Source organism: Ctenocephalides felis, unplaced genomic scaffold (genome assembly GCF_003426905.1).
Source record: "Ctenocephalides felis isolate EL2017-DRISC unplaced genomic scaffold, ASM342690v1 CF-g0.4_SCAFFOLD_00845, whole genome shotgun sequence".
Taxonomy (NCBI): domain Eukaryota; kingdom Metazoa; phylum Arthropoda; class Insecta; order Siphonaptera; family Pulicidae; genus Ctenocephalides; species Ctenocephalides felis.
The window spans coordinates 81,866,976-81,893,181 of record NW_020536999.1 but is presented as its reverse complement, the minus strand read 5'-3'; the positions used below and the strand labels follow the sequence as shown (position 1 = coordinate 81,893,181).

The 26,206-nt window shown below is 31.6% G+C and overlaps 3 protein-coding genes across 3 annotated transcripts in view; 2 read left to right on the top strand and 1 right to left on the bottom strand.

The window, feature by feature from the left end:
* Positions 1–1,646: 1,646 nt before the first annotated feature.
* LOC113391044 (zinc finger protein 271-like) lies at positions 1,647–2,318 on the bottom strand. Its single transcript, XM_026627021.1, has one exon. It carries the CDS (start codon positions 2,316–2,318, stop codon positions 1,647–1,649), a length of 672 nt encoding a protein of 223 aa, XP_026482806.1.
* Positions 2,319–5,345: 3,027 nt separating this feature from the next.
* Positions 5,346–6,101, top strand: LOC113391043 (zinc finger and BTB domain-containing protein 7B-like). Its single transcript, XM_026627020.1, has 2 exons — positions 5,346–5,742; positions 5,962–6,101. The coding sequence occupies exons 1-2, from the start codon at positions 5,346–5,348 to the stop codon at positions 6,099–6,101; spliced, it is 537 nt and encodes a 178-aa protein (XP_026482805.1).
* Positions 6,102–14,284: 8,183 nt separating this feature from the next.
* Positions 14,285–26,206, top strand: part of LOC113391042 (dentin sialophosphoprotein-like) — a 12,949-nt gene continuing 1,027 nt past the window's right edge. Inside the window, exons 1-7 of the mRNA XM_026627019.1 lie at positions 14,285–16,342; positions 16,384–17,635; positions 19,083–19,217; positions 21,734–21,953; positions 22,027–22,204; positions 22,423–22,614; positions 25,470–25,633. Of these exons, the coding sequence (XP_026482804.1) occupies positions 14,306–16,342; positions 16,384–17,635; positions 19,083–19,217; positions 21,734–21,953; positions 22,027–22,204; positions 22,423–22,614; positions 25,470–25,633 (4,178 nt within the window). The 5' untranslated portion in view covers positions 14,285–14,305. The remainder of the gene's footprint in view (positions 16,343–16,383; positions 17,636–19,082; positions 19,218–21,733; positions 21,954–22,026; positions 22,205–22,422; positions 22,615–25,469; positions 25,634–26,206) is intronic.

The following is a 26,206-nucleotide window of genomic DNA, read 5'->3' as shown; positions in this document are numbered from 1 at the left end:
CTAATAGGGATTACTGGTAGTATAGGTTGTTCGAAATGTTTAGTAGCTTTCCATATGGAGTAATTTGTGTCCTTAGTAGCCGTCAGGTTTTTGATTCTTTTTTCAAATACGTTGTTGTTGCATTCTTTCAGTAATCTTTTTACTTCTTTACAGGCACTGTTCAATCTTGTTTTATCTTGAGCAGATCTTGATGTTTGCCATATTTTTCGAAGTCTTTTTTTTAATTGCAATATGTTGTTTGATGTATAGTGGATAATTAAGTTCATTAGTGATTGTAATTGAAGGAATGCTATTTAGTGCCGATTGATGTAGTGTTTCGGTGAGATGATTTACCGCGTTATTTATGTCGTTTTCTGACTTTATTAACGTATTACAATTTAAGTTGTTATCGAGCAGTTCTCTAAATTTGTTCTAGTCAGTGGATTTGTTGGTGTTAAGGTTTTCCAATAGTGGTAATCCGAACTATTTTTTGTAAGGGTATCGTATCGTCTCGTATTCTGGTACGATAGCCTGTCGCCTGGCGATGCAGACGACTGATGTCTGCATCTCATTTCACACATCAAATGCAAAATGCATTAGTAACTTAAGATATTTTTAATTTTGATGTTATTTATATGTCGGGATTTATGTGTTATATATGTTTATTGAATTATTCAAGTCGGTTGAGGATTAAAACAAATTTAGGATCTTAATTTAAAGAAACTATAATCTAAAAAATGTTCTATAAATATAAATAAGTGCTTTTAGAGTACAGGATTTGAAATAAATAAGTTTTCCAAAAAAGAGTGTGATAAAGCTAAAAACAGTATTTCCATATTAACATTTCAAAAAATTCGATACTATGTGTTTCTAATAACACTTGCGGCCTGTTTAATAATATTTGTGTCCATAAATAAAACTACTTACTACAATTAAATAATATTCTTCTAAAACACCCTATTAAATTTAATTGAACATAATCAGTCAAAACCATTTGACGTTTGACGTATGAGCCGCAATATAAAAAAATTTATATTGAAAATGTAATGCTTTTACGAGGTTTTGAAATAATATTTCAACTTTTCCACAACCTCTGGATTATCACGAATTTTCTAAGACTAAAACTGGCCAAAACGCACAGCCATTTTAGAGTTTTAGCATACCTAACATAACGAGCTCTATTTTTATATATAAGAATAATAATTAAGTAACAAGTTGTTATTTATTTATATTATATAAAGCTATTTGAATTGTTCATAAGCACATGTACATCTTTTAACATTAATAAAATATAACATATAATATATATTCACAGATTCTTTATTCGAGGCATTTTCAACAAACTTATCTGGCAGCACATATACAAAATTGTAGGATTGATTCACTAATTTATTTTGAATCCATATTTGGTGAAATATAACTTTGTGAATGTCCAAATACACTCTGCTGACCAAGATGAGTATTTGTATTCAAACCTGAAACTAGTGGTTGTGAATCCTCATTAATAATACTTAATTTATAAAAATTAAAATATGAATAAGAAATTCTAAAACAAGATAGATATTATGTAGTGTTCACTGTATATTTCATACTATTTATACATTTCATTACATGCAAGAAAGTTTTACAATATTTAAATTTAAGTAAACAAATATGCTTATATTTCATTAATCTTCACCATGCTTCTGACTATGAAGTGCCATGTGTCTCTTCAAATCTCCCGATTGAGTAAATTCTTTATTACATGCTCTACGTTTATCATAATGCTCTTGTTTATGAATCAGCATGTGTATTTTCAGATTACCAGATCGTGTAAATTTCTTATTGCACATATTACATTCATGGGGACGTACTCCACTGTGTATCAGCATGTGACTTTTCAGATTACCTATTTGTATGAACGTCTTATTGCATATATTGCATCGATGGGGTCGCTCACCACTGTGAATAAGCATGTGCCTTTTCAGATCACTTAATCGATCAAAAGCCTTGTAACAGATTTCGCATTTGAAATATCTTTCTTTGCTATAATTATGTATGTGTTCGATCATATGCTTTTTTAAATGATCTGATTCTGCAAATGATTTATTGCAAATGCCACATTCATAAGTTGATGTCTCGACTAACTCCTGTTTGACTTCTTCTTCAATTTTCACCTCGGAATTCATGAATCTTTCTAAGCACGTATCATCATCTTCAGAACACGATTCAGATTTAACAATGACGTCGGGATCATCAAAATCATCCTCCATTTCGAGTTTAATGTCTTCTAGTGAATATTCTGGTGGTTCAATTTTAATTGTCTTATCATTCATAGACATAATTGTTTCTTCCGACATTTTTAAATATTTTCACAAAAAAATTATAAAATATTTGTGTGCTAAATAATAGTCTAGATTTACCAATAATTTTAGTCAATGTATTAAATAATTTCAACTTTTACATTTGTTATTTGACACTTGAAGCATAGAGTTCATTTACAGCAGTAGAGAGAGTAGAAACATATTCGCTATGTGTGAAGGCATGCAAGGAAAACTCAAATTATCTGAAGCGCTCGTAGTAGTCATTTTGAGTACTACGTGAGGCTATTTTAACTAAAATAGTAAACAAATACGCGTAAAATATTATTTTATTTCAAATGTTTAAATAATTTAAATTACTAGTGGGGTGTATGGCATCGTTTCTTAAGGCAAATTGCTTCCCGTACCGTAACGAAATGTTCGAGGAATACTGAATGTTTTCAAATAGATTATTATAAATATTGTAACATTGTCTAATATTGATAAGAATTATATAAACTGAATTGCAAAGTTGAAATTATTTGTTTTAAGTATATTAGAACTTTAGTCAGAATTAAAAATAAAATCTGAATTATTTTCGATATACAAAACGGAAAAAAATTTTTTTCTTCCAAAATCAATTATTTTGTTAAAACAAACAGAAAGTTTTTTGAATCATTTAAATCGGACGCTTAGTTTTCTCAAAAATTGCCATTTTTTGCACATTTAGCTCTGTATTTTTGAAATTGCTGGGCCTGCCTTCGCCAAAAACTAATAACCACTTGTCCCAATCATTGCTAATTGAATGTTTTTTAGATCATTCAAATCGGATGCTCCGTTCTCTTAAAAACTCGATTTCTATTTTCTGCACTCTTTGCTCCGTATCTCCGTATCGGCTGGACCTGCGTTTGCCAAAACTAGTCAGCACATCTCCCTATCAATAGGAATCGAATGCTTTTTGAACCGAAAACGTGAACAAAAAATGCGGACACACAAAACACACATCCATTTTTTCTTAGGAATGCCAAAATGTTCAGAAACCTTCAAAACGTCGAGAAATGCAAAAATTCTCAATTTCGATTTTTTACGACGATTACAATAACTTACTCTACGGGAAGTTGAAAATGAGACACCAAAGTTGTTGTGTAGTAGATTGTAAAAACAACAGAAAAGTCAGTGTAAATGTTATAAATTTTCTAGAGCCAAATGGAAATTAAATCAACGTGAACTAGTGGATAGCTGCTGTTGAAAAGCTAATTTAATCCCTTAGGAACCGATTCTGCCGCACAAAAGTAAAATGTTATGGCAAGGCCATGTTACGCTTCGACTTCCATACATTATGCTAATGAATCATACTGAAACTGTCAAAATGTCATAAATTTGCTGTTCATTCAGGTATTTTACACAAAAACTGCAACGTCACTCATATGTTATGAAGCTGTATCAGAAACACACTTATCATAAACAGTTGTCATGACATCGTTTTTTGACATTTGTGCGGCTTCTTGGTTACTATCAGATAACTTGTGAAATTTGCCTGACTGCACACCAACCGCATGGCTTTTGTCAATATTAGTTTAGAAAGTTCTTCATAACATGGCCTTGTCGTAAAATTTGTCTGTTATGCAACAGAATCCGTCTCTAAGTATCAATCTTATTATTATGAAAAAAAAAAACAATTCGGAGTATTTAAATTGTTGTAAAAGTTTTATGTTTAGCAAAAAGAAAATTTAAAAGTCAATAAATTGCTATATTATCAAAATTTACTGATTAAAAGCAAAAAAAATATTTTGCAAACGGTTTAATTAATACAAGGCTGAAATAATGAATAATATATATTTTGTAGTGTTGATGAATCACCATGGGTTCCCAAGCCATATGATTGTATTTATAGTAACCTTTTTATGTAAAAATCAAAAGAACTGCTAGTCCTAGCTAATTCCCAACAATATTTCCTTTAATTTACAAGTCTCGAAAAGTTAATATAATTTTTTCCTTTGGTCATTGTTTCCGGCTGGAATTTTGTTTGATGGGTAATGGATTCAAATCATGTCTTTATAATAATGTTCGTCTTTAGTATGACGAAAAATATTTTAAAAAATTAGTAAATTTTATTTACTTATCCTATTGATAAAATATTTTTATCATTATTATAGCTTTGTTTTTGAAAACTATACCGATGTTTTTACATAAGTTAAGCAACACAACCTTATAATTGTTTACAGCACAGTTTTATTTATTTTATCATTTTATCATTATTTTATCATTTTAATCATTATTTATCATTATTTTATCATTATATCATTGTACTTACCTGTGATTTAAGTGTATTGTGAAGTAAATTTTAAAATGCCAATAACTATTCAACTTTAACTTTTTTGTTTTTTTTTTTTTCATTTAATTTTTAATCTATAAATATAATTACATTTATGAAAGAATGCCGATAAGTTGTTTACAATTAATTGTTTACAAATTAGTAGATACCTCCAGTAGCGTATCTACTAGAGCTAATATAATAAAAAAAATAAAAACAAAAGGGGGAAAAACAATAAAATGTAGTAAATGAAAGTAATATAGTTAATTAAATTATAATAGGTCTCCAGGTATTTAACTTTTGAGCCTGATCGGCTGGACTTTCTGGTATAAATGACATGCTAGTTGATTAGGATGGACGTCAATTCTGTTCTTATAATTATTGGCAACCATTGATATGTTCTTGAATTGTAGTAGCTATGTCTGGGCCTTTGTGTAGGATCCATCTTTACGTGTAGCGAGGAGCGTTTATTATTTGTTGTAACTTGTTTATTATTATTTATAACACAAAAATATAAAAACACATGAAAAGCGCACACTGATAGCTTGACGTAGTTAAGATTTAGTCTGGCGCTGCAGTCACACACATTAGAACCATAAAGAATTTGAAAAGACGCGCCACGATTAATGTCTCATCTTTCTAGAAATATACTCTCTCTCTATGCTTCAAATGTCAAATAATAAATGTAAAAGTTTTGAAATTATTTATCACATTGAAAAGAATTATTGGTAAAACTAGACCATTTTTTATTTTTTTTATGAAAATTTTTAAAAATGTCGGAAGAAACAATTATGTCTATGAATGATCAGACAATTAAAATTGAACCACCAGAATATTCACCAGAAGACATTAAACTTGAAATGGAGGATGAATTTGATGATCCTGATGTTATTGTTAAATCTGATTCGTGTTCTGAAGATGATGATACGTGTTTAGAAAGATTCATGAATTCCGAGGTGAAAATTGAAGAAGTCAAACAGGAGTTATTCGAGACATCAACTTATGAATGTGATATTTGCAATAGATCATTTGCAGAAACACATCATTTAAAAGAGCATATGATCGAACATATGCCTAATAATAGCAAAGAAAGATCTTTCAAATGCGAAATCTGTTACAAGGCTTTTGATCGATTAAGTCATCTGAAAAGGCACATGCTCATTCACAGTGGTGAGCGTCCCCATGAATGCAATATATGCAAAAAGACTTTCACAACAAGAGGTAATCTGAAACGTCACATGCTGATGCATAGTGTAGTATGTCCCCATGAATGCAATATATGCAATAAGAAATTTTCACAATTCGGTCATTTGAAAAGTCACATGCTGATACACAGTGAAGTACGTCCTCATGAATGCAATATATGCAACAAGACATTCACGCGATCAGGTAGTCTAAAAAGACACATGCTGATACATAGTGGAGTACGTCCCCATGAATGCAATATATGCAATAAGAAATTTACACAATCGAATGATTTGAAGAGACATATGGCACTTCATAGTCAGAAGCGTGGTGAAGATCAATGAAATATAAGTTATTATATTTCTTTACTTCAATTTAAATATTGTAAAACTTTCTTGCATGTAATGTAATGTATAAATTATATGAAATACACAGTAAACACTACATAATATCTATCTTGTTTTATAATTTCTTATTCATATTTTAATTTTTTTAAATTATTATTAATGAGGATTAGCAATCATTAGTTTCAGGTTCAAATACAAATACCAAACTTGGTCAGCAGTATATTATTATTCACAAGAAAAAAGTATGGATTTAAAATAATTTAGTGAATCATTCTTACAATTTATTTGTTCATGATAATGCCTTGAATTAAGAATCCGTGAATATATATTATATTTTATTAACGTAAAAAAGGCACACTTACTTATGAGGTACTTATAAACAACATTTAATAGATTTATATAATATAAATAAATAACAACTTGTTGCTTAATTGTTATTATGTTAGGTATGCTAAAACTCTAAAAAGACTGTACGCTTTTGGCCAGTTTTAGTCTTGGAAAATTCGTGCTAATCCAGAGGTTGTGGGAAAGTTGAGATATTATTTTAAAACCTCGTAGAAAATTTACGTTTCAATATAAAATTTTTGGTAGGAGCCCAATTCAAAATGAAACAATCGGTGGCGGCTCATACGTCAAACATCAAATGGTTTTGACTGATTATGATCAATTAAATTTAATAGGGTGTTTTAGATGAATATCATTTAATTGTAGTGAGTAGTTTCATTTGTACACAAAAACATTATTAAACGTTTCGAAAGTACTCAGAATATATTTTTTTTTGAAATGTTAATATGAAAATACTGTTTTTGGCTTTATCACACTATTTTTTGGAAAACGTATTTATTTCAAATCCTGTACTCTAAAAGCACTCATTTGTATAATTTTATACTCATTTATATTTATAGAATATTTTTTAGATTATATTTTCTTTAGGTTATTTAAATTAAGATCCTAAATTTAGTGTCGATCGAAGAGAATATTTTCTCGAATAATTTATTTCGAGTTATAACAGACAACACAAACATATCTTTGGAACGCGCATCAGTAAAAATTTCAATAATGAGCACACAAAATTACGAGATTTTCTGAAAAGAAATATTATACAATTTATAGTATTAAAACAGGTTTACCAGAAAAATGATTCACTTAAGTTTACATTGACTTAAGTTTATATTTTTCAAGGCTTGACAATTGGCCTACAATTTTGAAGGAATTCCTTCCAACTGCCAGGAAAAGTTTTTTATAAAATTCGATTTTTTACATACTCATAAATCATTACTTATAAAATTCGATTTTACATAAAAAACATATTTTCTAACACTTATTAATAAACTTATTAACTTAAATAAACTTATTAACCATTTAAACACTTATTATTTTTTTAAGTATTGGATTAATTTTCTTATTTTTTTTAAATGCGAGTTAAAATAATACATGCCTGCGACCCTCAATTTTAACATAATTACCTCAATAGATAAACATAAGTATAATGTCTACCACATTTTCTAATTTCTTCAAACATTTTTAACCTGATAGATAACTGGTTAATTATAGTTTTTTTTTTAAATTTCCGTAGGCTAAGTTATATAGTAATCGCAAAAAAAAATCGAAAAATAAAAATTTTGCATATCTTTACGTTTTAATGTTTTATGAACATATTGTCATACCTTAAAAAAATGGATGTATGTGTGTATGTACTGATACAAATTTTCGTCGACGATTTCGGAAACACGGGTCAATCGAATTGATTAATTCAATACGCATTCGATTTGTATTGATAAGGAGACTTGCTGATTAGTTTTTGATAAAGGCAGGTCGAGCCGTTTCGAAGATACGGGGCAAAAAGTGCTAAAAATTGTAAATTATTTTTTGAGAGAACGGAGCGTCCGATTTGAATCATTCAACAAACATTTTATTTGTGTTGACGAACTGATGAAATTTTTCGTAAAGCAGGTCCAACGGTTTCGGAGATACAGAGGAAAAAGTAAAGAGGAAATATTTGTCGGTCAAGAATGATCATTAGACATAAGCTCATCAAATTATGTTATTTTTAGAGATTTTAAAAATGAAAAATGAACTGTTACAATTTTTTTTGGTTTCTGTACCGAGATTTTTAATTTTCCAAGTTTACTTATATGGTTCACACAAATTTCAAAATTTTCAGAACTTCTTTTTTCAAAATTTTTAAAAATATACAAATTTGAAGGTTTCTGAACATTTTGGCATACCTCAGAAAAAATAGATGTGTGTGTGTTTTGTATGTTTGATTTGAATGATTCAAAGAACTTTCTACTCGTTTTAACAAAATAATTACATTTGAAAAAAAAAATTGTTTCAATTTTTTTTTCAAATTTTTTTGTATATCGAAAATAATTCAGATTTTAATTTTAATTCTGACTAAAGTTCTAAAAACTTGTATACTTTAAATAAATAGTTTTAACTTTGCAATTCAGTTTATATAATTCTTATAAATGTTAGACAGTGCTACCAGTATTTATAATCTAGATTATTTGAAAACATTTAATATTCCTCGAACATTTCGTTACGGTACGGGAAGTTCCAGCAATTTGGCTTAAGGCACGATGCCATACACCACTAGTTAAAAAGTATTACAAAAGATATGTGAAGTATTACAAAAAGTAATACTGTGTAATACTATGTATTATAATTTTTGGTACGGGAAGTTCCAGCAATTTTGCCTTGAGGCACGATGCCATGCGCCCCATCTGTAATCACTGTATTCTAACAAGTTGAATAAATCTCTGCATGTAAGTCTTAAGGACTTGAAGCGTATCATTTCTCGAGTAAAACACCGCTGCAAAGCAAAAAATTTGCAAGGAAACAAACAAATTCAATTCATAAATCCCGGTACGATTTATTCTAATCTCATAGGTGACAACACCAAAATCATTTTTCTTTTTATGGCAACACTTTTCAATTCCGAAACAAAAATGGCGCGGCACAAGAAATGTCACAATACTGTCAGATATTAAAGACTCGAAAATGCATTTAATTCTTTGTCTGGCAGCAAAATTTAATAAAAACATTCGTGCCGAATTGTTCAACGAAAATAGTACGTATTTATTGCAATCATACATTACATAATAATTATAATTCACGTTGTGTTAGTAGTTGTTCAATATGTGCAAAGATTTGTTTAATTGTAATTAAAATTATGTGTAAGTGGTATTTAGCCTTAAAGCAAGTTGTATGAACTCTATGGATGTGTTAATAGTTAATTTTTATTAATCAATGAGCAATCAAATATTAATTTATGAGTGATTTATAAGTGTACCTAGGCCTCATACTGCACCTTATAAAATTTAGTGCGAATGTTAGTTAATGTCGACAAAGAGTTCAATTATTATACATCATTTAATGAAAAACGACACGCCACTAATACAAGCAAGATGTATTTATTAAAAACGCGAATTATTCCAAACTTTAATGTTTTATAATCAAATCACTTTTTGCAGGCCTATAATATTTTCCAAACTTTATTGTGCAATGGACACCTTGGGCCCCAAATATAATGAATTTTTATAAACGAATCACATTTCGCAGATCTATAATATTTTATAGTGCTTCTTTGAACCAGATTTTCAAACTTTTTTGTGCCGTGGATTCTTTGGGCTTTCCTAAGGACCATAAATGTAATGAATTTGTGTAATCGAGTCAATTTCTGCAGGCCTCTAATATTTTGTGGTGTCCGTTTAAACCAAGTTCATAACTTTTTTGTGCCCTGGATCTTTTGGGCTTTCCTATAGACCCTAAATGTAAAGTATTTTTATAATCGGATCCCTTTTTGCAGGCCTATAATATTTTATGGTTTTTGTTTAAATCAGGTTTTCAAACTTTTTTGTTTCGAGAATTCTAGGCTTTGCTATGGGCTCCAAATATAATAAATTTTTATAATCGAATCAGTTTTTGCAAACCAGTTTTCCACATTTTTTATGCCATGGATTCTTTGGGCTTACCTGTTGACTTCAAATATAATGAATTTGTTTAATTGAATCACTTTTTGCAGGCTTATAATATTTTATGGTTTTTGTTTAAATCAGGTTTTCAAACTTTATTGTGTTGAGAACTCTAGGCTTTTTTATGGGCCGCAAATATAATAAATTTTCATAATGAAATCACTTTTTGCAGGTCTAGGTTTCCAGGTTTCTAATCTTCTTTGTGTCGTGGACCCTTTGGGCTTTCCGATTAACCCCAAATATGATTTTATTTTATAATTAAATCACTTTTTGCAAGCCTTTAGTATTTTATGGTGTCCATTTAAACTAGATTTTGCAAATTTTTTGTGTCGAGAACCCTTTGGACTTTTCTGTGGACCCCAAATATAATGACTTTTTGTAATTAAATCACGTTTTGCAGGCCTATAATATTTTATGGTGTTTGTTTAAACCAGGTTTCCAACCTTTTATGTGTCGTGGATCCTTTGGGCTTTCCTATTAACCTCAAATATGAAGAATTTTTATAATTAAATCACTTTTTGCAAGTCTTTAGTATTTTATGGTGTTCATTTAAACCAGATTTTCCAACTTTTTTGTGTCGAGAACCCTTTGGACTTTTCTGTGGACCCCAAATATAATGACTTTTTGTAATCAAATCACGTTTTGCAGGCCTATAATATTTTATGGTGTTTCATTTAAATCAAGTTTACAACTTTTTTGTGCCGTGGATCCTTTGGGCTTTTCTATGGACCCCAAATATAATGAATTTTTTATTCAAATCACTGTTGCAAGCCTATTGTATTTTATGGTATTTCTTCAAACCAGGTGTCTAACCTTTATTGTGCCATGAACCCTTTGGACTTTCTGTGGACCCCAAATATAATGAATTTTTATAATCGAATCACTTTTTGCAAGCCTATAATATTTTATGGTGTTTGCCCAAACTAAGTTTGCAACCTTTATTGCTCCGTGGACTTTTTGGGCTTTCCTATGGATCCCAAATACAATAATTTTTGTAATCAAATCACGTTTTGCAGGCCTATAATATTTCATGGTGTTTGTTTAAACCTGGTTTTCAAACTTGTTTGTGCCATGGAGCCTTTGGGCTTTTTATGGACCCCAAATATAATTAATTTGTATAAACAAATCACTTTTTCAGGAGTATGATATTTCAAGGTATTCGTTTAAACCCTAGATTTCCAACCTTTTTTGTGTTGTGGACCCTTTGGGTGTTCTTATGGACCTTATATTTATATTTATATTTATATTTATATAAAAATATAAATATTTATATAAAATAATAAATTTTTATAATCAAATCATTTTTTGCAAGCCTGTAATATTTTATGGTGTTTGTTTAAACCAGGTTTTCAACCTTTTATGTGTCGTGGACCCTTTGGGCATTTCTATGGATCCTAAACACAATAAATTTTTATAATCTAATCACTTTTTGCAGGCCTATAATATTGTATGGTGTTTGTTTAAACCAGTTTTCCAACCTCTTTTAAGCCGTGGACCTTTTGGGCTTTTTTATGGACCCCAAATATAATGACTTTTTATAATCAAATCACTTTTTGAAGGCCTATGATGTTTTAGGATGCTTGTTTAAACCAGGTTTCCAAATTTTTCTGTGCCATGGACCCTTTGGGCATTCTCATGGATCTCCCCTTTTCTCAATATTGCTTCTTTTTTTATAAATTTCAAATTGTACCAAAGTTTATTATTCAATACTTAAATTAATTGAATAAAGAAAAAGAAAAGTAAATACATATACATATTTAATTATCAATATTCGGCAACAATTTTGTAATGTTTAAAGTTACATTTCCCGGCTAATGATGTCTATTATATAAACCTGTTTTTGTTATATCAGTAACAACATTAAACTTTGTTTCTACATTATATTTTACAACTATTAATTAGTTTTTCATCTTTAGTATCAAGAAATATTACGACAGTCTCAAAAAGCACAAGATATATTGTGAAGCTTTTCAGTAGTGATCAATTTGGGTCTTTATAAGCTCATCCACACTGCGACCACAAATCGAATGCCTAAGTTTGCTACAACTTACACATTTTTATGAAAAAAAACAATATATTTATTTACTTTTTAGCTCTATTTATAAATATTGCATATGACTTCTTTTATAGTGCAATATAAATAAATAGATATGTGCTGTGTTGTGATCCACTATTGTGGACCCCCATTTTCATTTCGTGGACCCTGATTTTTTTTTTCACTAACATGGACACCTTGAAAGTTGTAATGTGACTCCTTTGGAAATCACCGGTGAACCACAAATCGAATGCCTACTTTGGACTCCCATTATCATTTCGGGAACCCCAATTTTTTTCTTCTCTGAAGTTGTTGTGGGCCCTCTTGAAAATTGTGGACCCGAGGGGGTCCATGTGGACCACTTTGGGAATCATTGGTTCAAACCATGCACTCTAACAATTTGCAACCTTTCATAATTTGATCATATTTTTTTTTGAAAGAAACTGCTTGGCATTAGATCTTTACCAAAAAATAATCAGAACAATTCCTAAGTGATAGCATTCGAATTCTCCAAATCGGTTCAAGACTTTTTATGGAAATGTGTATGTGTGTTTTCGCAAAAAAATCCGATTTGATAATTTTATATTTTCTCATCGTTTCAAGTAATTCGAATGAGACCCAATTAGGAAAAAGTATGTGTGCGTAACTCGATAAGGACTAACGTTTTCTAATTCTAATCGGAATCTATACTGAAACACGTGCATGTTCTGTGGTGTTGCGCTACTGATTACAGTTGACGTCCACACTTAAATAAAATACATTTTTAACTTCCCATAGGGTGATTATAGTAACGGGCCGAAAATCGAAAATGAATTTTTTTTGCATATTTTCACGTTCCAGAGGTTTCTGAACATTTTGGCACACCTCAGAAAAAATGGAGGTGTGTGTGTGTTTTGTGCGTCCGCATTTTTTCATCCACGTTTTCGGGCGCACGGATCAACCGATTTGAATGGTTCAAAAAACATTCGATTCCTATTGATAGGTAGATGTGCTGATTAGTTTTGGCAAAGGCAGGTCCAGCCGTTACGGAGGTAGAGAGCAAAGAGTGAAGAAAATGGAAATCGAGTTTTTGAGAGTGCAGAGCATCCGATTTGAATGATCCAAAAAACATTCAATTTGTAATGATTGGGAGAAGAGGTGATTAGTTTTTGGCAGAAGCAGGTCCAGCCATTTCGAAGATACAGAGCTAAATGTACAATTTGTGAGAACTAAGCATCCAATTTGAATGATTCAAAAAACCTTCTGCTTGTTTCGACAAAATAATTGCTTTTGGAAAAAAAATCAGTTTTTTTTTCAATTTTTTTTTTCAAATTTTTTTTTGTGTATCGAAAATAATTCGGATTTTAATTTTAAATTCTAGCTAAAATTCTGCAGCTCACTTATATACCCGATATAAATAATTTTAACTTTGCAATTCAGTTTAATTCTTAGAAATTCAATTTTCAATTATGTTTTTAAAGTATATAAGTGAGCTTTAGAACTTTAGCCATAATTAAAATTAAAATCTGAATTATTTTTGATGTACAAAAAAAAAAAAAAAATTTCGAGAAAAGAAAAATGGTGAAGAAAATTTTGAAGCATTTTTTTTTCAAAAGCAATTATTGTGGCAAAACAAGTAGAAAGTTTTTGAATCATTCAAATAAGATGCTTAGTTCTTTCCAAAACTGTTGTTTTTTGCACTCCTAGCTCGGTATCTCCGAAACGGGTGGATATGCCTTTGCCAAAATCTAACACGACTTCTTCCCGTTATTACAAATTGAATATTTTTCATATAGATTTTTGTGCGATTACAATAAGTTATCCTACAGCTAGTTAAAAAACTTATGCTATGTTATATTTTTTTAGCAAGTCGGATTTTTTGACGAAAACATACACTCTTCTTTGCAAAGTTTAAGAATGTTGAAATTGCTAAAGAATTAGTGTGCGATGTGTTATTATTGCAACTATTATTTATGTTATCATTCCCATGCATGTGATTTTCAAATGTCGTCGACTTCTATAACAATCGCTTGTTTGCTTGTTGTTATTGTTTACAATTATTTTCACAAACAGAATTCCTCTCACATTGTCTCTTTCATTTGCAGGTGTTATGGAGTTAAAATATATTTTGGTATAAATCTTTTGTACTTATCGAAATGGACAGTTTAAATTTAAACCATGATTCTGGTTTGGAGACTGGAAGCACCTCCATGAACAGCATTAGAGAGCGTTCCAGTTGTGAAGCCTCCTGTGTCGATTCTGCCGACACTTACAATTTGACTGAGATTGAAGATGAAGATACATGTGAATATCTGCAAAGGAGACAGTCTGATGTTCTCTTGTACAATAATGATGTAGATGTAGATGATGAGGTGTACTCCAGACGTTATGCTAATAAATGTGATGAATACTCAGGTCGGCCGAGTGGTACCAAGGCTACCAGTTCAGGAAAGTCGACACCTAGACATAAACCTATGGAGCTTGTTGTGTCCCACAGTAGTCAAACGTTAGTTTTGAAATCATCTAGTCGTGTCATGTCTGATGAACATGATACTTATTCCCCGGAGGAGGATCTTAGTTTTTTACGGCATGAGCACTCAGCTGATATGACACCTGATGAATTCATGATGGAGGATGTTATGTACTTAACGGATGACCAGAATAAAAAGTATGATCAAAGTTTACATTCAGTGATATCTAAGTCTTCAACTAAAGAAGAGAAGCAGAGACAGAACGAAGAGATTGTTAATTTGGAATCTTCGTCGATTTCCTCTGAAACTGGATCGTGGGAGAGCGTTTTTCCTATGAGGAGCAACCAAGAAGCTAGAGAAATGTGTGCGACGTTTCTTATGAACGAGAAAGATTTTTGCTCACGAGATGGCAAAATAAAAGTTAATACAGGTTATAGATCCTATCCTGTGTCAAGACACTCCACGCCTGTTAAACATAATGCTTGTTTTATAGACGCAGCATCTTTGGTTGATGATGTTGACGTTTGGCATACAAATTATGAAGCTGGTACTTCAACAATTAAACCGACATCATTAAACTTCAATCACTCCAATCCTATTAATATTTTTAAGCCCGATAAGTTTCAAAACGAGTTATCAGTGTCGGAGTCTTTTGAAACTAAAACAATAAAGAAAAATAAACACAAAGATTCAAGTACCTCGGAATCAAACAGTTATTCAGAGCGTAATGGTGTGACAGAGTTTTTCGAACAACAAGATTTAGATTTTCATACTCGGTTTGAAATGTGTAGGCTGACTGTTGATAAAATAAGTTCGGATACGCCATCGAGTAGTCCTTTAAACGACCTGCAACAAAATAATGATGATATGACCGCAAAGTGTTTGGATATTGAAAATCTTGAAGCCGACTCAACACAATCTACAACTTCTGACACCAACAATGAACTGGAATCCACAAAAGCTAACACAACTTTTACATTAAACGATTCATCAAATACTGATGCATCAGATGAAGCACCTGTTGTAATTGATAAAAACTTTCTCACAGACAATATTGTTTTACCTGATACACCACATAATTCGATAATCGAAGTTGACTGTAAGGATTCACCATATAAAACCCAAAAGTACTCAGAAGCGTCACCTATTATTTCAGGTGGTGCGAGTGTTAAAGATTTTGTTCCTAAGATTCGTGCAAGTCCGTTGATCAGAAAAAAATTCGACGCTACTCCTATTTTGTCAGGAGCATCTGCTGCTTACGAAGTGCAAGAGAAATTTGAAGAAAAACAAAGAAGAAAGCTGTCGACAAGTTGTGCTTGGATTGTTGATGTGAGTGACTGTTCCAGCACTTCTTCTTTGGATTCGAGATTGAATCGTGAAACATCCAGGCGCGACTCTACGTCTTCACATAAATCTTCTTTAGGATTTTTCGTCGATTTTAACGATAAAAAATCAAATAGTGACAACTCCAGCGACGAAAGCAAAGGCAGAAGTTCTTCAGAGGAGAAAAGATCATTGGGTTATTTTATTGACTTATCTCGTGAAGAACCGGCTAAACCAAAAACACCTCCATCTGCCGACAAATCTATGTTTTCAATGTTCATAGATTTTGGAGAAAAGTGTGTCAAAAGCATCCCTGATAGATTGGCTATGTCTTTACACCAGAGAGCACGATCAAAAAGTATTGCTGTTGAAGTCAATGGAACAACCAAATCTAAACAGGGAATGGCTAGAAGTTTAGGTAGAGACAACACTAACTCTTGCCGAGACGGAATGGTAAAAAGGAGATTATTAAAACTCCTGAACACTCACAAAAGTCAACAGGTGAAGCAAATGGAAATAAAAATGGGACAACAACGTTTCTTAGTCTACGTAATTTGGATGATAAGAAAGTTACTAGTTTTCTGGATAGCAGTGCACAGGATGGCAAGGCTGATGGGCTGATTCAAATACGTAGAAGAGACAAGATAAACTTAAAACAATTGAAAGCGCCTGAATTTGTTAAGGAACCTCTGGAAATAAATCAACAAAATGGTGAAGCAAATATAAATAAAACCTTAAATGAAGTTAACGTCACCGTCGTTGAAAAACAAAAACCAGTTGATCAAGACAATGTTCCAATTGTCAAACAACTTGAAGACACTTTACCAAACATGGACATCAATGAATCAACTAAGCGGCATTCCTGGAACCTCCCAGAAGCACCAAAACCGCCACAAAGATTCCACAAACGTGCCCAAAGCGTTTCAGAAAACAGTCTTCCACAAACTTTAATAAAATCAAAAGTTGGCTCCACTTATTCAATTGAATCAAACTTGAGCGACTTTTCTGGACGTTCTGGTTTGAGTTCAGGATCAAGCAGCGGCTACGCTAGAATGAGCGATGTTAATAAAAAACATAAAAAGGATTGTAAGATAAATGAAACGTTTGATAAAAGTAGTCCAGGATCGCAGACTGAAGGTGTGTTGACTGACACTGATGAAGATTTGACTTACCAGAACGAGCAGAATCCTGATACGGTTGATGGAAAAGTTGTGGATGATACAAAAGTTGTTGAAGCTGCAGTTGTAACCGAGTCTAAACCTGCTCCAAAAATAGGATATACATTAAACTTGGATAGTGATGAATACTTGAAAAGGAGCAAGGATAAAGTCAAAACTCCTCAAGGTGTTAAAATAGGCTACACTTCAAATTTACCAGAGGATGAGTCTCCTAACAACAAAGTCATCAACAACGTTGCCCATACTATGGAAACCTTACAAGCCAAGATAGAAAAACAAAAACAGCTGTTAGCGACTGTTTCAGAAAACACAGAGATGAATACGGTGATGACGGATTCTGGTAAATTTGTCAGGTTGTCGGATTTGGATAAGCCTTTGCCAAAAGTGGATCTGGTTAATGATAAACTGATGTCGAGTTCCACAGGTTCGAATAGGGTTTATAAATTATTTGCTAATAATTATGAGAACAAGTATTTTATGTCGAGGTCTATTGGGAATCACACTAATTTGATCACATCTGAAGAAAATTCTAGAAGTCTCAGCAGGCTGTTTCCTCATTTGAGCAAAGGTAATAAAATATATTATAATATATCTAATATATATATATATATATATATATATATATACTAGCAAACCCGACGAACTCCGTTTCGCCACCAGATGGTTTCGTGTCTGTCAAAATGTCATGTATTCGCTGTGCATGCAGGCGTTTTACACATTAACTGCTTAAAGAGATTTTTGCAACAGATGCAGGTCTCTTTTTTTACACTTTCTTGAGTCCTTTATGTTTTAGAAGTAGTTAGAGTTGGAGGTAAAAAAACATCTCAATTTTCTATTTTCTGGTATCGAATGAATAGCCTTGTGGTGCTCACGAATAGCACTGTCATTTTGTATATTGTATAAGTGTGTAATTTTGTCTGAAAAAATTGATAAATAAACAAAATTCCGTTAAACACTTGATTATTGCAATAAAATTGATCAAAATCACTAGAACTCGCATAAGTTCATTGATTCTAATATAAACTATTGGTGCATGGCATCGTGCCTTAAGGCAAATTGCTGGAACTTTCCGTCCCGAAATCTAAATTTAAAAAAAAACTTTACAGAACAAACACACGCACACATCCATCAATTTTTACATATATCCATTTTAAAGGTACTCCAAATTGTTCAGAAACCTCTGAAACGTAAAGGCATATAAAAATTTTCATTTTCCTTTTTTGCGATTATTATAACTTTACCCTACGGTAAGTTGATAATAACAAATAACTAAGTCCCCAGAAAACATGAGAATATCACCCTCAAAATAGACTTTCAAAGGCATTACAAGAATATGACAATGACGTTCAATATCTGGCATGATTGTTATTATGGCTTTTTTAAAATTATACAGTCGCGGAAAATTTCCTTATCTATGGCGGAAACATTACTAAAACTAGCCAAATTCTTAAATAAGGCCGTATATATACTGTTTTGTCCGTGTTTTTCCTAAAATATAATCAGACACATGCTTTTCATTCCTCACCTACAATTTTACACATACTGTCAGATAACCTGGAAAGAAAATTGGTTGCAGAATCAGTTTGCATTAAAAAAAAAAAAAAACAATTCCCAATACAAAAAATTTAAAAACAGATATTAGTATTGCATGAGTCTTACATTTTTTTTATTTATTAAATTTATCAAATAAAATCTACTTTTATATTGACTAAGGATTACATGTTATAAACATGCATAGTAATAGGGTCACAGATAGCCCACATCTTTTACAAATTGATTACAGACTATGAACATACATATAAAATGAAAAATCTGTTATGAAAATGTTCAGTTCAAAATAGTACGTAGAGGAGTGAAGACGCATTTTCTTGATATTTTTAAATATAGTTTTTGATGCCTTTTGATAGTGTTAAGTGGTTTTTATTGGGTGCCATTAAGGTAAAAAATAAAAAAATTATTTCAATTTTATAATAATTAAATAAGTGTGATAATGTTTTTTTTATTATTATTTCTAGGTTTCAGTAGTAGTTTACCGAATGGTGTCAATGTCAACATGCATTTTAATCGTAGTCCTCTGGAACTCGATGACTTCACCTCAGACATCAGTGTTGGTTCCAGTTTGAGTTCCAGCATGGGAAAATCAGGAATGGGTGAGTTGATGAAGTTTTTCAACTTCCCCAAGGAAGAAGTTTAACTTTGCCAGAAAATTATATTTGATAATTTTATGTTTGTGTTTGAATGTGAGTGACGAAATTTGGAAAAACTATGTGCTTGTGTTTGAATGTGAGCCATTTTTTTTTACTTTCTATCCAAAAAGCGGTTGGACCGTATTCGAAAATTCAAAATTCGTTTTAAACAACCCGATAAGAACGAGTTAATTAGTTTTGTGAGAAGTATTGGCAATTTTATCGTCCCAATTTGAAGTTTTTTCTCATTAATTAATTAATCTCATTAATTACATCATATTGAATATTTGCACATGTCTGGAAGTTCATACAACTTGCCCCAAGTCGAAATGGATCCTGTATTTAGTACATATTTTAATTTATTAACTAAGTAGCATTTTGCCTGAAGGCAACTAACCAATAAGAATTGAGGTTATTCAGCTATTTAGATCAAATTAATTCACCTGTTTCTTTTGAAAATTAAGTTTTCACTTTCAGCAAAAAATTATTAAAGCTAATTTCCAATTGATTATATCTGTTTTATTTATTTCGTTATTTCATTTATTTCTTGTTCTAAATATGTATTCTAATTAAGCGTGAACGTCAACTGTAATCAATAGTACCGACTATTCAACACAACACAAAATAAAACAAAACGCCAATATGATATTCCCTGCATAGATTCTTATTAGAATCGCTTAAGCACGCTTAATTTCAAACTTTGGTAAATTTCTATAATAAAACTGCTTATCGTAATATTTTAATAAGTTACTTCAGACTATAGATCAGTTTAAGATTGTGGGCTAAAATGTTAACGAAAAATTTAACACTTTTCTGCTACTTACAAGGAAACGACTTGGCTAATCGTCGGCGTTTGAAATCGGTCCAGCTGTTTTGAGGAAACTTCGACGAAGGTCAAAAATCGACTCTACATACTTTTTCTAAATTTGGTCTCATTCTACTCAAAATGACTTGCAACGTCGAGAAAACATAAATAGCAAGCAAATCGTAATTTTTTGCCAAAACATAACCCTTCTTCGGTAAAAATAATGAATTTTATAATCATGTATATTTATATTCTCCATTTTCATAATTCATCGTTCTAAAAAATTCTGATTATTTCTATTCATTTTTTTTATTGTTTTTCATAATTCTTTATTAAACATATATTTTTAAGAATTTGGAATTCTGATATATTTAGATAATATTTTCAAGAATCATAAAAAAAAGTTTTATAATAGGTGTGAGATAGATGTTTGCTCTAAGGGCGAGGGTTCTCAAAAATTATTGCATTTTTATTAATAAAGTACACTCTTTGTATCTTATAATATTTTACTATAATATTTATTTGTTCTTTTAAATGTTGTAAGGGTATGCATCCGTTTGTAATATTATAAATATAATTATAAACCACTATATAATGGTCAGAAGGCAAACAACGTAGTTGGTGAATTACTCATATGGTACAACATTGTAAGGGCGTCCATTAATCACGTGAGGTTTTTAGGGGGAGGGGGGGTTTGACATAAATCACGAAATATTACGTGGGGAAGGGAGGGGTATAGTAAGATATCACGTGAATTTATTTTTTAACTGATTTTTTTTTTAAATAATTCAAACATTTTAAATTTTTTTTAAAAAAAATACAGTTTTATCACGTAATTAAAAATATACGTGATGTTTGGTGGGTGAGGGGAGTAATTTTGAATATCACCATATATCACCAACGGGTAGGGGGGGTCCAAAAATCCTTAAAAACTCGCTCACGTGATTAATGGACGCCCCCTAAGCTCGAGATATCCTTGACAAGCCCAGAAGTTATTGATAAAATTCCTTTCTAGAGCACAAGGCACAATGTATTCTTAGTCATCTATTGTAAAGCATAGTATTGCACTCTACAACGACATTGAACAAGCCATGAGATATTGTTATCTAGGAATTCAAAGTTATCCTGAAGCAAGCACATAAAAGGCTTGCAATGACGCAGTCTTTAGCTAGTTAGTACTCGGTCTTTAGTCAATCAAAAGCTGAGTAGTCATTTAGTTTTCTATAAGTTCAGTCGTAATTTAGTCTTGCACTTGTTTTTTTTCTTGAGTCGATCATGAGTTCAGTCGTACTTTAGTTATCAATGGAGTCGTATTTTAGTTAATCATAATCAATCATACTCAATTATTCAGTTGTTCAGGTTATATGTAAAGTGTACCAGAAGAAATAAAATAAATTAAACGTCTTCGTCTGTTTCACTGATCAGCCTCCACAGATTGGTAACAGCTTTGCTAGCAGCAGAAAGAACCTACATATTGTTGGCACCATCTCTGGATGGAATGGGCCACAACATTGTATAGAAACAATGCGAGTTCTTATCGCTATTATATTAAATTTTGACTCACTAATATTTCTACAATTTTAATGTCAAAAGAATCAGAGCTGACCTGAAAAACTGTATTTAAAAACCATTCTATAACAAATATGTTCTACTATCAATTTCTTTCCTATTTCAGATCTGAGTGCAGAAGACAGTTTGTCCAGGCAACCACGTCGTCTGGGTGAAGACTTACTGAGAATGTTTTTGGAAGAAATAAGTCCAGACGTTTCAATAGATGTGTCGGGACGTGTTCTCCGAGCTCACAAATGCATTTTGAGATCAAGATGTCAATATTTTGCTGCCACTCTTGCTGGCAATGAAGTCGAGACCAGAGGAAATGTTATTGTCATGGACGGGTAAAATAATAATAATAGATTTGTAAACATAATAATAATAATAATTGATTTGTAAATATCATGTTTTTTTAAGTTATACTTATGGAGCTGTGCATTTTGCTTTGTGCCATATTTATTCTGGTGCTACGAGACCACCTGAGGGTATCAGTTTGCAGGAGCTGGCTTCTCTAGCTGATCTTTTGGGTCTGGAAGGTTTAAAGGAAGTTACATCACATGCTTTGAAGTCGACTTATTGTCATATGTTTCACAAAGTGAGTAGAAAAAATACTATACATTTAATGAACTAGGTGTAAGCGCCATTTTACCTTAAGGCAAGTTGCATAAACTTTCCCATACATATACATAATCAACTTACTTGATAAGAATTGAGATTGAGCTGTTTAGGTAAAATGTTCAACTTATAATGTCCAAAATGTAACTTTTGTTTAACTAAATATCCTAATATTTATCAAAACTATGTCCATTTTAGCCCTGCGATGAGTGCATAGCAGGAGTGTGCATGGTGCTGCCTCTTGCGGCTGGTCACGGCCTGGACGAACTGCACGCGCGTTGCGTCCGATGGCTCTGCAGGCACTTCCTGAGGGTGTGGCCCACCAGGCCTTTTGCTACACTGTCCACGGACTTGATGGAAAGGGCCAGGAGACACATCATTGCACATCTGGTGAGATAAAAATTAAGGATAAGAGAATTGTAATTTTCTTGTCAATGCTAAAGAATTAAATTTGTGGGGCAAAACTTGTATTGTTGAAGAGTTGAAATTAAGGTCATTGTTATGATATATTTTAAATAATACCTTATAGTTTAGTGGCCTCCAATAAAAAGATGGTTATAGATAGGATCTATTTTAAGAGATACTTTACAGTTTAGTGGCATCCAATAAAAATAGAGTTAATTATAGTTAGGATCTATTTTAAAAGATACTGGCCTCCAATAAAAAAGAGATGGTTATAGATAGGATCTATTTTAAAAGATATATCACGGTTTACTGGTCTCCAATAAAAAGGAGATGGTTTTAGTTTGGATCTACAGTAGAACCTCGATTATCCGGACTTTGTTGAATTGTCGTCGATAGGCATCCGGATAATCGAAAATCCGGATAATCCAAATTATGAAGAATAATGTTTTGTTCATCAAAAATAACAAATGCATACATAGATATCAACAAAAATCGATGTTTATTAGAAAATTAACACTTACATATTTTCTTAGATTACATTATACATAGTATATTAACATGAGCTAAAATATTCTTCAGGTGGTACGTAAAGTATCAATGAAGAAAAAAAGTTGCTTACAAATAATTTGTTGATCGTTTTTGTAAAAACCAACAATATAGAGCTTCTTCTAAGAGTTCATTTTTTGGTCTCTTCAGCATTTTCCGATTTTCACTACCCTCTTTACTATCTAACTTGCAAGTGTACGACAAAATTGAAGCGGCATTCTTTTTAATATCGCTTATAGTGGATGTATCTACACTACACTATACCTATCAGCTAACTTACGGCCGGTTTCGCCTTTTTAATGATTCTATAATATTTATTTTATATGTAAGGGATAACACCACCCTTTAAAAATGTATATATGCACGTCAAAATAGAGAATATATTAATGTATATATGCACATCAGAATATGCAAGTTCCGACGCGATTATGTCCGAATAATCGCGAATCCGTATAACCGAGGTCCGAATAATCGAGGTTCTACTGTATTTTAAAAGACTTACTTTACGTACGTACTTTACAGTTAAGTGGCTTCCAATAAAAAGGGAGATAGTTGTAGTTAGGATCTATTTCAAAAGATATTTTTCAGTTTAGTGGTCTTCAGTAAAAGAGAGATGGTTTATAGTTAGAATTTATTTTAAAAGATACTTAAAAGGTACATAGATAAACAGGTTGACAAGTACACAGCTAGACGGGTAAAAAGTTGACTGGTAGGCAGGTCCATAGGTAGGAAAGTACAGGTAAACAGCTAGAAAAGCAAACAGGTGGACACTTATACAGGTTAACAAGTAGGCTTTTATAGAGCTAGATCATATACAAATTATTACTGGTAATTAATGCCACTTGCACCTCGTTAACGGTATAATTTTTCATATTATAATGCTTATATTTTATTAGTATTATTTCAAGCTTTGACAATTATTAATATGTACTGCTTGCCACAAATTGACCCGTGGATTAAAAAGATTGCTTATTAAAAAGATTGACTATATAAAGATGTTCTAAACATTTTGAATATGTTTTTGATGTATGAAGCTGTTTTAGACTTCTTGATATTGCAGATTACCAGATTACTTTAGTTTTTTTGTTTTTTTTTTTTATGTGAATGTTATAGATGTGGAATATTTGGCAAAGTGCTTTGGATTCATTTTTGCTCTATCTCTTGTTATACTCCAGTCAAAGGAGCGTTTTGGGTCTGAATTTTTTTACGGTGCTCTGATTGGCATGAAATTTTGAAATTGGTTCATTTTATCCTCAAGTTCAAAAGTGAAAACAATTTGGACTCTGCTGCCACCCTCGGGGGATGACACTCCTTCTCATTTGTGAAATTTATTTTTTTCAAAATAACGTGGATTTTAAACGATAGTTTTCAGTTTAGTGGCCTCCAGTAAAAAAGATGGTTGTAGTTGGATCTAGTTTAAAAGATACTGTGGCTTCCAATAAAAAAGAGATGATTATAGTTAGGATCTATTTTATAAGATATTTTTTCAGTTTAGTGGCCTCCAAAAAAAAAGAGATGGTTATAGTTAGGATCTATTTTAAATGATTTTATCAGTTTAGTGGCCTCCCATAAAAAGATTTTTATAGATAGGATCTATTTTAAAAGATACTTCTTTGTTTGGTGGCCTCCAATAAAAAAGTTATAGTTAGGATCTATTTTAAAAGATATTTACAGTTTAGTGGCCTCCAATAAAAAAGAGATGGTTGTATTATGATCTATTTTAAAAGATACTTTTTTGTGTAGTGCCCGCCAATAAAAAGAGATTGTTATAGTTAGGAAGAGATAGTTATAGTTAAGATCTATTTCAAAAGATACTTTACAGTTTACTGGCGTCCAATAAAAAAGAGATGGTTATAGTTAGGATCTATTTTAAAAGATACTTTTCAGTTTAGTGGCCTCCAATAAGAAAAGAGATAGTTATAGTTAGGATTTATTTTAAAAGATACTTTATAGTTTAGTTACCATCAATAAAAAAAGACATGATTCAACAGATATTATAGTTAGGATCCATTTGGAAAGATACTTCGTAGTTTAATGGCCTCAAATAAAAAAGAACACTTTAGCATAGACTTTTACCATAATCTTAGTTCCAATCAAATTTATAATTTGACATAATCAAATTTAATAGCCATTTAATACAACTCGATTAGAGATTCGCTTTTATCAGTTTTGCGCGACGATCGTTCAAGGCGTTACATATGTTCTTATTTATTATTTACACATGTCGAGAAGTTCATTCAACGTGCCCCTTCAGGTAAAATGCTTCTTACAACTAGTTTTGTTTCTCTGATCAGAGTCCTGAAAACGTCTTGGGTACAGTTCTGGATTGTGAATGCTTGCTAAGCGAACTACCAGAAACACGATGGGCTACTCGAGTTGAAGCACTTACTTTGTCATTGTTGGAACATGCTCATATGTTTGTTGCTGATAAATTCCCTGCTATACTAACTGCTAACAGGTAAATGGAAATAATACTTGATAACAATGATAAACCAGTAGCTGTATTTTATCATGGTGAACCATATTTGAAATGTATTGCACTTTATGCAATAGGGGAAGTCTCCTAGAGGCGGACACCTAAGGTTATTTTAAATAAATCAAAAAGTATTTTACGAAATGTTTATTAAATTATGATTTACGTTAGACAACGAAGTTAGAAATCAAAACTAAATTAACAAAACCGCAATCTTTGCTAAAAAATAATTAATGCTATCAATCAAACTTGGTATCAAAAAATATGATTTTAAACAGTGGCACCTAGTACCGGACATTTCAAAATAACCTGAATTGATCATATATGTAGCCATCTCCACACTCTGGAATGCCTGCACATGTGTCTTTGATGAATATTCATAGATATTGCAAAAAAAAGTCACTATTTATCCATCCACACCGATGCTTTCAGCTGGTACATTCACAATAAGCTTCTCATTCTTTGACTAGGACATACGAAACATCTGGGTATGTAGTGACCGTTAGCACTCATACAAAACAAAATTAAATGTATATTCTCACAAGAAATATCAATATG

Excerpts from the sequence above, each read along its gene's own strand:
- LOC113391044 (XM_026627021.1), bottom strand. The coding sequence starts at position 2,318 with ATGTCGGAAGAAACAATTATGTCTATGAATGATAAGACAATTAAAATT.
- LOC113391043 (XM_026627020.1), top strand. The coding sequence starts at position 5,346 with ATGTCGGAAGAAACAATTATGTCTATGAATGATCAGACAATTAAAATT. Across the intron at positions 5,743-5,961 it reads GCACATGCTCATTCACAGTG|GTAGTCTAAAAAGACACATG; the intron begins GTGAGCGTCCCC and ends TCACGCGATCAG.